General features: G+C 36.2%; 1 protein-coding gene across 1 annotated transcript; it reads right to left on the bottom strand.

Annotated features, from left to right (window-relative positions):
- Positions 1 to 8,726: 8,726 nt before the first annotated feature.
- On the bottom strand, positions 8,727 to 9,931 carry LOC149204764 (glutathione S-transferase U18-like). Its single transcript, XM_089393364.1, has 2 exons — positions 9,546 to 9,931; positions 8,727 to 9,395 (listed from the first exon to the last, which is right to left on the bottom strand). The coding sequence occupies exons 1-2, from the start codon at positions 9,876 to 9,878 to the stop codon at positions 9,015 to 9,017; spliced, it is 714 nt and encodes a 237-aa protein (XP_089249490.1). The 5' UTR covers positions 9,879 to 9,931; the 3' UTR covers positions 8,727 to 9,014.
- Between the last annotated feature and the right edge of the window lie 3,565 nt (positions 9,932 to 13,496).

The following is a 13,496-nucleotide window of genomic DNA, read 5'->3' as shown; positions in this document are numbered from 1 at the left end:
CATGGTGAACACTTACGGTAGTAGCCACAAGCTTTCCTTTAGTCAACATGATAAATTGGGTATGTATTTGGCCAGTCAGGGGCCTATAAATAAAAGAAAAAGGCTTTTTATGCCTTAGAAAAGCATACTTTATTCCCAAAAAGTGGAGAAAGGTTGCTTTCCTTCCACACATTTTTGTTGCATATTTCTTTCTCCTCCCATAGTAAATCAATTTTCTTTGAAACCTTTTAATTCACGTCATTGTTTTCCTTCTTCTTTGAATATTTCTTTCTTTTCTTATGTTTTTCATCTAAAGCTTCCCCTTGTTTAATTTGTTCCTTTTTAACTCTCCTCAATGACTTCTTATCTTTTTCTCCCTTCTTTTTAACCCTCTTCAATGAGTTCTTATCTTTTTCTCCCTTCTTTTGTTCGGGAGGGTTTTTAAAAATAAAAGTAATCAACTTATCCCTCATATATACATCAGTAACATACCCACATGCAACACATCACAAGGATATCATTTGTGTCTTTGATATTAGAATATTTGTCTCTCGATTTCCACATCGATAACATTGGACCATATCTTTTTATAAAAACTTCCAGCAAAGCAACTATCTTTGCATTGTCATGGGAGCCATTAACATTAGAAGTTCCACTCTTCTTATCAAACTTTGACTCGATAGCCAATTCACATCCAAAGAACTTTGTTGTGTAAGAAGGTTGCCTTCTAAGAGACTTTGCCACATTTATCATATTAACATTATTGGTCTTCATGCCATTGCCTTGTATTTCTAGTTTAGTAATTAATTTTGACATCTTATAACTGTAGAAAGAATTATCACAGTTGCTTTGTTCCAATGCTTTGGAGAGCCATTGTGCTTGCCATCATTCTTGGGCACATGGTATGTTTTCCCATATGATGTAAATTGTGTATTCTTGATTCTTGATTATATTTTTCCTCCATAGTGACTTCTTATCTTTTCGTCCCTTTTTTTTATTTTTTATCTGGAGGATATTTTCAAAATAAAAGTAGTCAGATTATCCCTCATATCTACATCAGTAATCTACCCAAATGTAGCACATCGCAAGGATAACATTTTTGTCTTTGATATTAAAATATTTATCTCTGGATTTCCACATCCATAGCACTGGAAATATATTTTTTATAAAAACTTTCCGCAAAGAAACCATCTTTGCATTTGCATGGGAGCCATTAATAGTAGAAGTTCCAGTGTTCTCATCAAACTTTGACTCAACGCCCAAATCACATCCAAATAACTTCATCATGTAATCTACCATATTAACAATATTGGTTTGGATGCCATTTCCCTGCATTTCTATTTTATTAAGAAATTTCGACATCTTATATCTATAGAAAGCATATCATGGTTGCTCGCACAAATTTTTTGGAGAGCCATTGTGCTTGCCATCATACTTAGGAACATGGTATGTTTTCCCATACGATGTAAACTGTGCACTCTTGATTATGTTCGATACATGACCAAGATGACACCAACATAAAACCTAGGGGAGCTCACATTCTGCATTGATAATTGATCTCATATCAACACAAAGGCAATCTACCATACCCCAGATTATAGTCTATATCCAAGGTTATATGTTTGCAAAGTTTAAAAGCAAGTCAATTTTTTTTTTTATATGAGGCAAAATGGAAAATCTTGAGGTAGCTTCAACATATAAAAGCATCAGAAATTTGGAAATAGTACACTAATCTCTTCGGTGACACCACTCAACAGTCTTGCATGCTTGCCTCTAGAGCTATTTAAGGAAGGTTCGGTAGGGATTTTGGTTTCCTATATTTCTATTTGGGTAAACCCCTGTTATTTTTGTGTTATTTATGAATTTCTTTGAGCAGAATGTATGAATACTTTGGAAAGAAGATTTTAAAGGAGGCACTTTAGATTTAGATGAATGAAAAGACCATGCACGAAGTGAATTCATCTATGAAATAGTGCAATGTGTGTTTTAAAATGGGAATCTATCCATTTTGATTTTTTTAGAATGAAACAATGAATTTACAATGTTAGAATTGTATCTGACCTCGGCCACAATAATAAATTTATAGTGTTTTTCTATTTTTTTTTTTAATTTTTTTTTTTCAAGTTCACAATCTTTAATATAGTTGGATGTGTAACTACATGAATTCAAACTTATAAATTTAACAAGCATATTATTACTCCTTCAATCGATTCTCACTAAAGAAATATCATAGTTTCCATATTTATGATTTTTTTTGTTTGATCCCTAGGAATTGAACATTGAATATCATGATTTACTTAATACTTCATAACAAAGTCATTGGGCATTTTTCATACTTGTGTTAAAGAAAAATATACCCAATTATTTTTATACATTAAGAACTACATCTATAAATTGTATGACTAGCAATTGCACCACATGTTACAAAGGAAATGTCGTAAGTAAGTAGCATAGGAAAGAGTAGCATAGAAGAAATATTTTGATGAGGATGATCAATATCCTCGAGGGAGCGAGGACAATCATGATGACGAAGTGGAATGACAGACTAACACCTCTATTGAGGCCACTCATAAGAGAATCAAGGAGCAACTAAATCTTGCTATGAGTGAAATGGTGATGTTAATTATACCTGAAAAAGGTACAAAGCAACGTACTGATATGAAGGTTGTAGGGAAGAGTGTTTCAAAGAACACAATGGTTGAGCCTGCTACTAAGAATGGTAAGAAATACATAGAACTTATGCTAGAGAGTGGTGATAATGAAGAAGAGAGTGATGTTGATGACAAAGACTTGAAGACAGTTAAAGGGTTAAGAATTCAGGCTAAGCTTCTTGTTGATTTTTATGATTTTCTTAAAAGGAAAAAGTTTCCTAATCAGTTACTGAAGTACACAATCTCTTAGTGGTTCTCCTCAGGAAGTGATGACTGCATTGCTTGAGGGCCTTAAAAAGGTTTTATGAAAGGATTTTTCTAGGAGGTTACAAAGATAAATATTTACTTGTCAAAAGATCTTCATAATGAAGATTCCCTTTTTGTTGAATGCAATTGATGCGTTTTGAAAGCATGCCAGTGCAGATGCAATCAAGGAAGTTGCTTTGGTTTTGAAAGCTTTATATGATGATGACATATTAGAAAATGTTATTTTCCAATGGTATGATAACCATACTTTGGGTGCCCAAGGCAATAACTCTTCAATGTGGAAAAATGTTAAACCATTTGTTGAGTGGCTCAAAAGTACCGAGTCTGAATTTGAAGAGGATTAGTTAGTGAACTAAATATGTTTGACCATTTTAAGTTGTATCACCAAAGAGATTATTGTAGTGTTTCCAAATTGCTGAAGTTTTTATATCATGAAGCTTCCTGTCTACACTGTGCAGCCAAGTTGAATGGAGGTATTTTTTGTGAACAATCAATTTCCACCAAATTTTTCCATTTGATATCAATCACCAAAGGATTTTCACCACCACTTACCTAATTCAATATCTATAACAATTTTTTTTATATATGTGAACATATTATGTTGGTTATATATATATATATATATATATATATATATATATATATATAGATTGATGACTGTTTAGTGATACATGAGGTTTCATCCCTTGGAACTGCGTCTTCAGTGCATGTTCCTAGCATTTTTGGAGTGTCTACCTATTGATCACTCTTATCATCAACATATTTGAAACCTCAATGACCTGCTTCCATGGAAGCAGAATTCACCTTTCATTCTTTCACAATGGCTCCTTTGGTGCAACATCTTCTTTCTTCTATGCTACTCTTTCCTATGCTACTGCCTTATGGCGTTTCCATTGCAACATGTGGTGAAATTCCTAGCTGTAACATTTTAAATGGGTCAAAAGACGTTACAACACTCCCTTTGGTCATGGATGGGTTAAGACAAATAGATTGTAGGGTCCCTTTGAGGGTGACAAATCCATGATAGAGGCACAATTTTGTAGCATAATATTCAAAATTTTGAGATTGTTGTCAACACTAAGGTGTATAGGCCAATATTATTATTAATTTTTTTTAAAGTAAATTTTTAGTGCAGGTGTGCATCCTAACTATGCGCCTTCAAATGGCACTTTCTCCGGTAATAGTGGCGTCGAAACCATAAATTTTCTAGAATCATTATCTTTCGGGACCTTTGCTTTTTCCTTTCGTGGAGGGATATACTTCGGGAGCCCAGTGAGAGGCTCGCCCTCCTCAACATCCAACTCTTCAACCCCTTCGCGGAGCTCCTCTTCGTCCAGATACAGGGCTTCGAATGGTTGTTTGGCATTATCCATCTTCCCTTTCTGTCGAACCTCAGCAGGGTTCTTCCTTGGTGACTACCTCACCGGTACAGCCTATGGTTTCCTCTGTTTTTCCTTAGCAGCGAATGGTTTAGGCCTTGGTGACCTCGGCACCGTAGGCACAAACAGTGTAGGTTCCATCGACGCAACTTCATGGGCAACGGCTTGAGAGACTACGACATCAGAACTTGATCTTCTGCAGGATTAGTTGCATACATTTTCTCGAAGATGAGCTCACGGTTCCACTCAGGTAAATTTGTGAACTCCGGCTGTGACATAAGTACCTCCCAATCTTCTCGGTTCATAAAATTTAGACAACATAGCTTAAAAATAATTTCCAGAAGACAAAGTGTTCTACTGCAAGCCAACATGTCAGATTTATAGGTAATTTCAAATTCAAATCTGACCGTTCCCTCCAATTTCTACAAATAAATGCATCTTTGCGACATATTGCCAAATATTTGTGCCATAAATTAATCCTATCCGCTCCTCCTAACAGGATTTTCGCCATCCAATCAGCTATAGTGCATCCAATGACTATTTTTGGACTCATCTGCACAACACCATCCTCCATGGTGTAGCCTTCTTGGTGCAGCTTCTCCTAGCACATTATTGGCTTCCCTTGTGCAGCCCCATTGCTTCATTTTCTTAGTCTTCGGGCGGTGTAGTTTATAGTCCCATACTCCCTCGTAGTCGCATGGAGTACTAATACTGTCCTACCATCATCCAGTCATTGGGTAGGGGTAGGATCCCCTTGATATAACTTAAGTCTACTCCCATTGACTCTTCCCGGAAATATTTCGCCATTCAACTTCGCGAGTTAAACTGGGCCACCATTTGTAATTTCTTTGACTACATAGGGCCCCAACCAGTGCATTTGAAACTTCCTAGGGGACTTCGTGAACTTGCTATCATAAAATAAGACCAAATCATTCACTTTGAAGGTGTCGATCATGCGATGTCGTTTTGCGCTCCTTTTTCACCTGTTAGTGAAATCCTGCTAAGAACCTATATTCTTCTCACTCTAGCGACTGCGTGAGGCACTCCTCCATAGTCTCTTAGTCCGCCATATCATTCAATGCTGCAATCCGCAAGCTGGGCACAATATATTCCATAGGCATCACAACCTCTATGCCATATACCATCTTCAACGGGGTTTTTCCAGTCAACTTCTTACATGTCATCCTATATGCCCATAGGACCACTGGTATGTGCACATCTCAATTGCTTTTATGTGCGCTGCAGAACTTCATCAATGTTTTCTTGAAGATTTTATTGAATGCTTCAACGGACCATTTGGATGAGGATGATACAGAATACTCTTTTGATGATAAACATGAAACTCTTTGAGCATCACGAATAAATGCATCTTTGGCGACATATTGCCAAATATTTGCGCCATAAATGAATCCAATCTGCTCCTCCTAACAGGATTTTTGCTATCCAATCAGCTATAGTGCATCCAACGACTATTTTTTGACTCATCTGCATGACACGATCCTCTATGGTGTAGCCTTCTTGGTGCAACTTCTCTTGGCACATTATTGGCTTGCCTCATGCAGCGCCATTACTTCGTTTTCTTAGTCTTCAAGTGGTGTAGTTTATAGTCCCATACTCCCTCGTAGTCGCCTAGAGTACTAATACTGTCCTACCGTCATACAGTCATTGGGCAGGGGTAGGATCCCCTTGATATAACTTCAGTCTACTCCCATTGACTCTTCCCGGAAATATTTCCCCATTCAACTTTGCGAGTTAAACTGGGCCACCATCTGTAATTTCTTTGACTACATAGGGCCCCAACTAATGCATTTGAAACTTCCTAGGGGACTTCGTGAACTTGCTATCATAAAGTAAGACCAAATCATTCACTTTGAAGGTGTCGATCATGCCATGTCGTTTCGCACTCCTTTTTCACCTGTTAGTGAAATCCTGCTAAGAACCTATATTCTTCTCACTCCAACGATTACGCGAGGCACTCCTCCATAGTCTCGCGGTCCGCCATATCATTCAATGCTGCAATCCGCAAGCTGGGCACAATATATTCCATAGGCATTACAACATCTATGCCATATACCATCTTGAACGGGGTTTGTCCAATCAACTTCTTACACGTCGTCCTATATGCCCATAGGACCACCGGAATGTGCACATCTCAATCGCTTCTATTTGCATTGCAGAACTTCATCAATGTTTTCTCGAAGATTTTATCAAATGCTTCAATGGACCATTTGGCTGAGGATGATACAGAATACTCTTTTGATGATAAACCTGATACTCTTCGAGCATCACAACAATAACTTCATTCAGAAAGTGGATACCCTTGTCACTCATCAGTATCTTAAGACACCCAAAACTTGTCCAAAGATCTTCATAATGAAGATTCCTAGTTGTTTTTGTTGAATGCAATTAACGGTTTTTGAAAGCATGCCAATACAGATGCAATCAAGGAAATTGCTTTGGTTTTGAAAGCTTTATATGATGATGACATATTAGAAAATGTTGTTTTCCAATGGTATGATAACCATACTTTGGGTGCCCAAGGCAATAACTCTTTAATGTGGAAAAATGTTAAACCATTTATTGGGTGGCTCAAAAGTACGAAGTCTGAATCTTAAGAGGATTAGTTAGTGAACTAAATATGTTTGACCATTTTAAGTTGTATCACCAAAGAGATTAGTGTAGTGGTTCCAAATTGCTGAAGCTTTTATATCATGAAGCTTCCTGTCTACACTATGCAACCAAGTTGAATGGAGGTATTTTTTGTGAACAATCAATTTCCACCAAATTTTTCCATCTGATATCAATCACCAAAGGATTTTCACCCCCAATTACCTAATTCAATATCTATAACAATTTTTTTTTATATATGTGAACATATTATGTTGGTTATATATATATTGATGACTGTTTAGTGATACATGAGGTTTCATCCCTTGGAACTGTGTCTTCCATGCATCTTCCTAGCATTTTTGGAGTGTCTACCTGTTCATCACTCTTATCATCAATACATTTGAAACCTCAATGACCTGCTTCCATGGAAGCATAATTCACCTTTCATTCTTTCACGATGGCTCCTTTGGTGCAACATCTTCTTTCTTCTACGCTACTCTTTCCTATACTACTGCCTTATGGCGTTTCAATTGCAACATGGGGTGCAATTCCTAGTGGTAACATTTTAAATGGGTCGAAAGATGTTACAACACTCCCTTTGGTCATGGATGGGTTAAGACAAATAGATTGTAGGGTCCCCTTGAGGGTGACAAATCCATGATAGAGGCACAATTTTGTAGCATAATACAAAATTCAAAATCTTGACACTGTTGTCAACACTAAGGTGTCGAGGCCAATATTCCAAACTCTTATATTTTTCCAACATATAGTCTCGCATTCCCCCCAACTTGCACAACACATTTATATGTACCCCCTTTTATGCTTGACAACCCTAAGTTCCATCTTCTTGAGTTGTAACCTCTCTCCTCTTTTCTCTAACATTTTTTACAATAGTGATATATTTTATTAATTAGTTTTTATTTATATATTACACTACAATCTCTATGGCATTTCATCCTCATAGGCTCTGCAACCCAAATATATAACATGAAATTCAAACCAAATCATATCAATTTAGTGGCATAATCATCACATAGAGTACATTTACAACTTTTGGATCAACATGGGGGTATTACAAACAAAGAAACCATGGTTGAGGTTAGAAAATAAACTGAGACTAGGTGCAATTCTATAGAGTCAAAGACTAATTAGTTGGATGTGTTGTAAACTTTGACTTTTATGGATCAATACATGGGGCATTAATGTGGACATGCAATGAAATAAAGTACTAACATATATGTTTTAAGTTTTTGGTTGTGACAAAATTGTAATAATGAACATGCTACAATATAGTGGAACCAACACAATACAAACATCTTAAGTCTCATACAGACGAATTAGGTAACCTCAATAAATTTTATTAGTACTAATTTGATTTCATTGGTTTAATAATCCTTTAGTATCATATAAATTTGAATAATACAAATTAATTTAAAAATACAAATTATAATATAAATAATTTTCTTTATTATTTTTTTTAATGTAACTTAATTTAAAATCTAAGAATGTTATTAAGCTATTACAATTTTCACCAGCATTACCACCACTATCATCATTCTCATTCTCATGGGTATCGTAGATGTTTTGTGATTTTATGCAACAAACAGACAGTAGCAGAACCAAAGTCACCTTCTTTTTAGGTGGCTTCAGTGAAAGATCTCTTTTATGCTAGCTGTAAAAGATCTTTCCAAAAAAAAGGGTGACTGCATTTCATTCTGATTACTATTATCAACCGTTCGATTGCAATATAGTTTGTATTATATTCGTAATCAACGCAAACTGAAGAACGAAGTGCAATTGAAAGCAACGCTTGCATTTCATTATGGTTTCTGTTACAATGGTAATCAACGCGCATTGAACAGGGTAATGCCAGCTACAGTGTCGGAGAGATTCACCAAAAACTTTTTCAGAATAAATCAAAGCATAGTGAACAGAGGAATACTAGCTATAGTACCGGCGAGATTCAGCAAAACATTATTCAGGCTAATTAACTAAAACAGCTAGTCTTCAAGATTTCAGGAGCTGAATCTTACCAAATTAAACAAAAACCGAAGACTACCAATAACACCCATCTTAAATATAACCTATCGATCTCTGTCCTCATTTTATAAGGAAGGCATGGTTTGCCCTAATTGGCAGTAGGTGGAGATATCATACTGGCTCTCCGAGCGCATAAATATTCCGCGTGCTTGACGGGATCGGGCATCACTTCTTTCACTCCATCAGATTTGCAGAATCGGTCCATCCATGCGGTCAACAACGGCATTTTCTTTGGATCTATTAAAATGGTATTGGTAGCCTTCTCGAGGGCTTTAATAAACGTCGACATACCACCCAACGCGATGTCAATCAAGCCGATCTCATCCCCTCCAAAATACGCTTTTCCTGCGAAGCAGCGGTTGGTTCGCAGAGCTTCCTCTATCAAAAGAAAGTTTGTAACACTATCTTCCACTGCTTTCTGTAGCTGCTCGCCTTGGCCAAAGAGAGCTGCTCGCGTAGATGGAAAGAGCTGAGCGCACACATAACAGTCATGAGGATATTGGTGACGAAATATTTAAAACATAATTGGAATTTTGGAAGACATAAATTTTCAAGAGACGAATGCCAAATAAAAATGAGACATGAATGCAGGTGATTTCTAATGAATGAATTAAATTACCTTATCGTCTATAAACGCAGCCCAAAAGCGAGCAATGGCTCGGTCATATGGATCTTTGGGCATAAGATTCGGCGCCTTATTGTCCCATGCCTCCTCGATGTATTGCACAATAATCATGGATTCACAAACAGGCTTTCCATTGTGGACAAGCACTGGAATCTGCTTATAAACAGGGTTTGATTGCAGCAGCAGCTCGCTCTTAGTTTTCAGATCCTCTTGGATGAACTCGTAATCGATACCTTTAAGAGCCAGTGCTATGCGAACCCGCACCACGAACGGACTCAGAGTCGCACCTAACAGCTTCACTTGTCCCTTTTCTCCCTCCCTCGCCATTGCACTGAAAATGTACTGAAATTGAATGTTTTCTTTTTGTGCCTCTTCTGAGTTTTATGTATCTGGTGCCTCTTCATTCTCGGATATGTTATATATATAGGCATCGCAGCACCCGGAGTCCCGACCTTGTACGAAAACTAGTTTCTACCTGAGTTCGGACGAGTCGTACACCGACTAAAAATTTCGATAAAGTATAATAAACCAGAGAGCGCAGACGTAATGCATGACTTCAGTTTATCTTCGTTTCTTCCGATGTTTAAGACTATTTTAAAAAATGTTGCTAGCCTAATTCGCAAGCAATTTTGAATCCAGTTTTTAGCGTTTGACTTTAATGTTTGCTTTTATTACTTTAATTTTTCCTTTTATTCCCGGTCAAATCTGGCTGGCTGTGGTTGTTAGTATTGTCTCATGGCTTGCGTCACAATGTGTTGGACTTGTGGCCATGTTACAAGGGATGGGTGGTTAGTATTGTCTCATGGCTTGCGTCACAATGTGTTGGACTTGTGGCCATGTCACAAGGCATCGGATCAGCGAAATAATAAGGATGGCCACTAATGGGTGATATAAAAAAAAATTATTTATTAATAATAATACTTATTATTATTATTATAATTATTGATCTGTTTGGTCTTGTGGCCATTGTGAGGCCATGTCACAAGGGATTGGATCAGCTAAATAGTAAGGACGGCCACTTATATAAAAATGAAATATTTATTAATAATAATAATAAATATTATTATTATTATTATTATTTAAATTGATGTATGAGGGTGTTTTTGATAAACTATTATTTGTATATAAATTATTAAAGTTTATAAAGGAACATATATTTTATTTTTCTTGATTTGAATTTATAACCTCAAAAAATAAAGTATATTTCTTAAAAATATGTGAATTATTTTTATTAGAAAGATATCTCGGCATAGAAACAAATGGTTTTTGAATTTTTTTATGAATATATAATAAGATTACATATTTTTTGAGAATATTTTTCAGGGTAAATCACATTCGAATGCATTTGTCAACACGTTTCGAACCAACGAGCTTCGAACCCACCAAGAGCTCGAGAGCGTTTGTCCCAACCAACAACTCTAGGAACTAGTAACTACCCAAACTATTCTAGGGCTTCCATAGTATTTGCTCCAATCCATAACCATCGAGAACTTGAGCACCAATCAGAAAAATAGGTGGAAAAACCACAACACCATGGCTATCAATCAAATGGAAAGGCAAGGCTAAAACCACTTCCACTCTAGGAAAATATCCATACCATTATAGCACATAACCAGAGAATCACATGCATATATCATGCATCCATAAATAAGAAAGTAAATCACACATACAAGATGCTACCTGTAAAAAACTCCAGCTGTATCTGTTGATCCAACTGTTCCTTTCACTTTCCTGCGTTCCTTCACCTTCTTTCTCCAATCTAAGTGAATAAGAGGGTTATCTAAGCATGCTCCGAGAATGCTCTAAGTGTGCAAGATTATGAGAGAAGAATGCTAAAATGAAAAAAGGAAGTGAACTGATCCTCAAAATCATTTTTACCATTGAGGCCTCTATTTTATTCATTTTCCTTCATTTTTTCCTCTAATTTCCTTAGCATGCAAATTTATGTCTTGTCACCTTCCTCTTCTCCTATTTTCCTTTATTTTCATAAATAAATACCAATTATTGCCACTTTTCCTTTGCCAATGCCTTTGCCAATTTCCATAGCCAATAATTAATCACGCGTGATGCCCACTAAAGTGTTTTTTCCAACATTTAGCTTGGAATATGTGTCCCATGGCCTTGGTCTTATTTAATTTACATAGGAAATCAACTAGGGGTTGTTATAATGTCGTTCCTTTGGGGATGCCCACACTTATATAAGTGAAAAGAATTTTTCAAATTCAGAAATTTTTTATGAATGATTTTGTTACGTTAATTAACAATGATGAAACCAATGTTTTTTCCTTTAATTGTAAGGAAGTCATCCAGGAACATCTGACAAGAATCTTTGGATTTCATAAGGCCTACTTATTGTCCAAATTCCTTGTCATACCACTTTTGTTATATCAGAACCAGATATCCCATTGGGAAGAATTACTCTTTAAAACATATTCTGAGATTAAAAGTTGGACGTTTTGTGCTCTTAATTTTTTTGGAATATTTGTCCTTACCAAATTTGTCTTGCAGGGATTTCCGAATTACCAAATGGTTGTCAAATAGTTTGTAATCAACTTCACTCGTTATGGCGTGATTTTCATTAGAGAGGTGCAATTAAAGCCATGTGTTGGTCCCTTGTTGGTTGGGATAAGTCAATTTTACTAAAATATACTAGTTGTTTGGGGTTAGGAGATCCAAAAATGGTTAGTGAATCTTTTGGGGAAAAATTGTGGTGGCTTTAGGTTAAAGGTGGACAGGAATTGTGGATGAAAATTTGGTTGCGGATGTATGTACCCTTGCTGCAACAAAAACATATATTATGATGGGATTGTATACTTCCTGGTTTGAGTGTCTGGAAATGGGTAGGAGATTGCAAAGCTATCATGAGGAAATATGCATTATGGGATATAAAAGTAGGGGATATTTCCCTATTTTTAGTAGAAGCTTGGGTGTAAACGCTTCTTACTTTTGCAAACATTTTGAGCAAAATATGCTTTGGTAGTAGTGGAAAGAAAATGATGCTTGGACCAAAACTCCAAATGACCTTCCATGTGAGGATTTCCATAATACTTTAGAGGCTTAGAGTATTTAATGTTCTCAGTGACATGATGTTTTATGATGGAGGTAGAAACTATGAGGTTCATTTTCTGTTAAAGAGGCTTATTCATTTATTGTCGATTTCTAGAGTTTGGAATGGAAAGTAGCATTGAAGCGTCTATGGGAGAGATGGTGGTAGCTTAAATTCTCTTCCTTTTTATGGTTAATTGTATGGGTTCACCATCTAACCTCAAATCTTATTTGAAGGAAGGGATTTGAGGGTCTATCATTATGTATTTTATGCTTCAAGGAGGAGGAAATGAAAAATCGTATTTTCATCACATGTGATTTCTTTATTCAAATGTGGGATATCAATCATCTTTTTGGTATAAATTGACCACTTTTGGAGGATATTCATTCCTTATTGGATCAATGGTATTACCATAAATTTAAGAACCCCATTATTTATTGTGCTTGGGTGCATGCATTAGGATTTATTCTTTGGAAATTGTTGAAAGAGCAAAATTATCGTATTTTTTAGTCAAGGAATAGATCTTCTATGGTACTTATAGATGTGGTTCTCAAGAATATTTGAGATACTATCCTTGCATTGCCATGGTATACTAATAAATGGCAAGTTCAAGGATCTGAAGGAGGTATTATGGGAAATATTCTCCTAGTGTAGGATTGTTGTCATTCCAGTTCTAACTCACATTCATCACCTCCACAATGTTTTATTAAGCTAAAATTTGATGGGGTTGCTAAACGAAACCCTATGATTGCAGGTTGTGGTGGGATAATTCGGGATGAACATGCCATGCCATTGAGATATTTTTCCATGTATTTTGGGGTCCCAAACAATAACATGGACTAATTTTTGGCAGTAGAATTAGGTTTATGAATTTGTTTTAGGGAAGGTTATTCCGTATT

The sequence above is a fragment of the Pinus tabuliformis genome, chromosome 1_2 (genome assembly GCF_031772625.1).
Source record: "Pinus tabuliformis cultivar Carrire ecotype Pingquan chromosome 1_2, CPIR1, whole genome shotgun sequence".
In the NCBI taxonomy this organism is placed as follows: domain Eukaryota; kingdom Viridiplantae; phylum Streptophyta; class Pinopsida; order Pinales; family Pinaceae; genus Pinus; species Pinus tabuliformis.
Note: the sequence above shows the minus strand (reverse complement) of the source record. Positions and strands in the feature narration are given on the sequence as shown.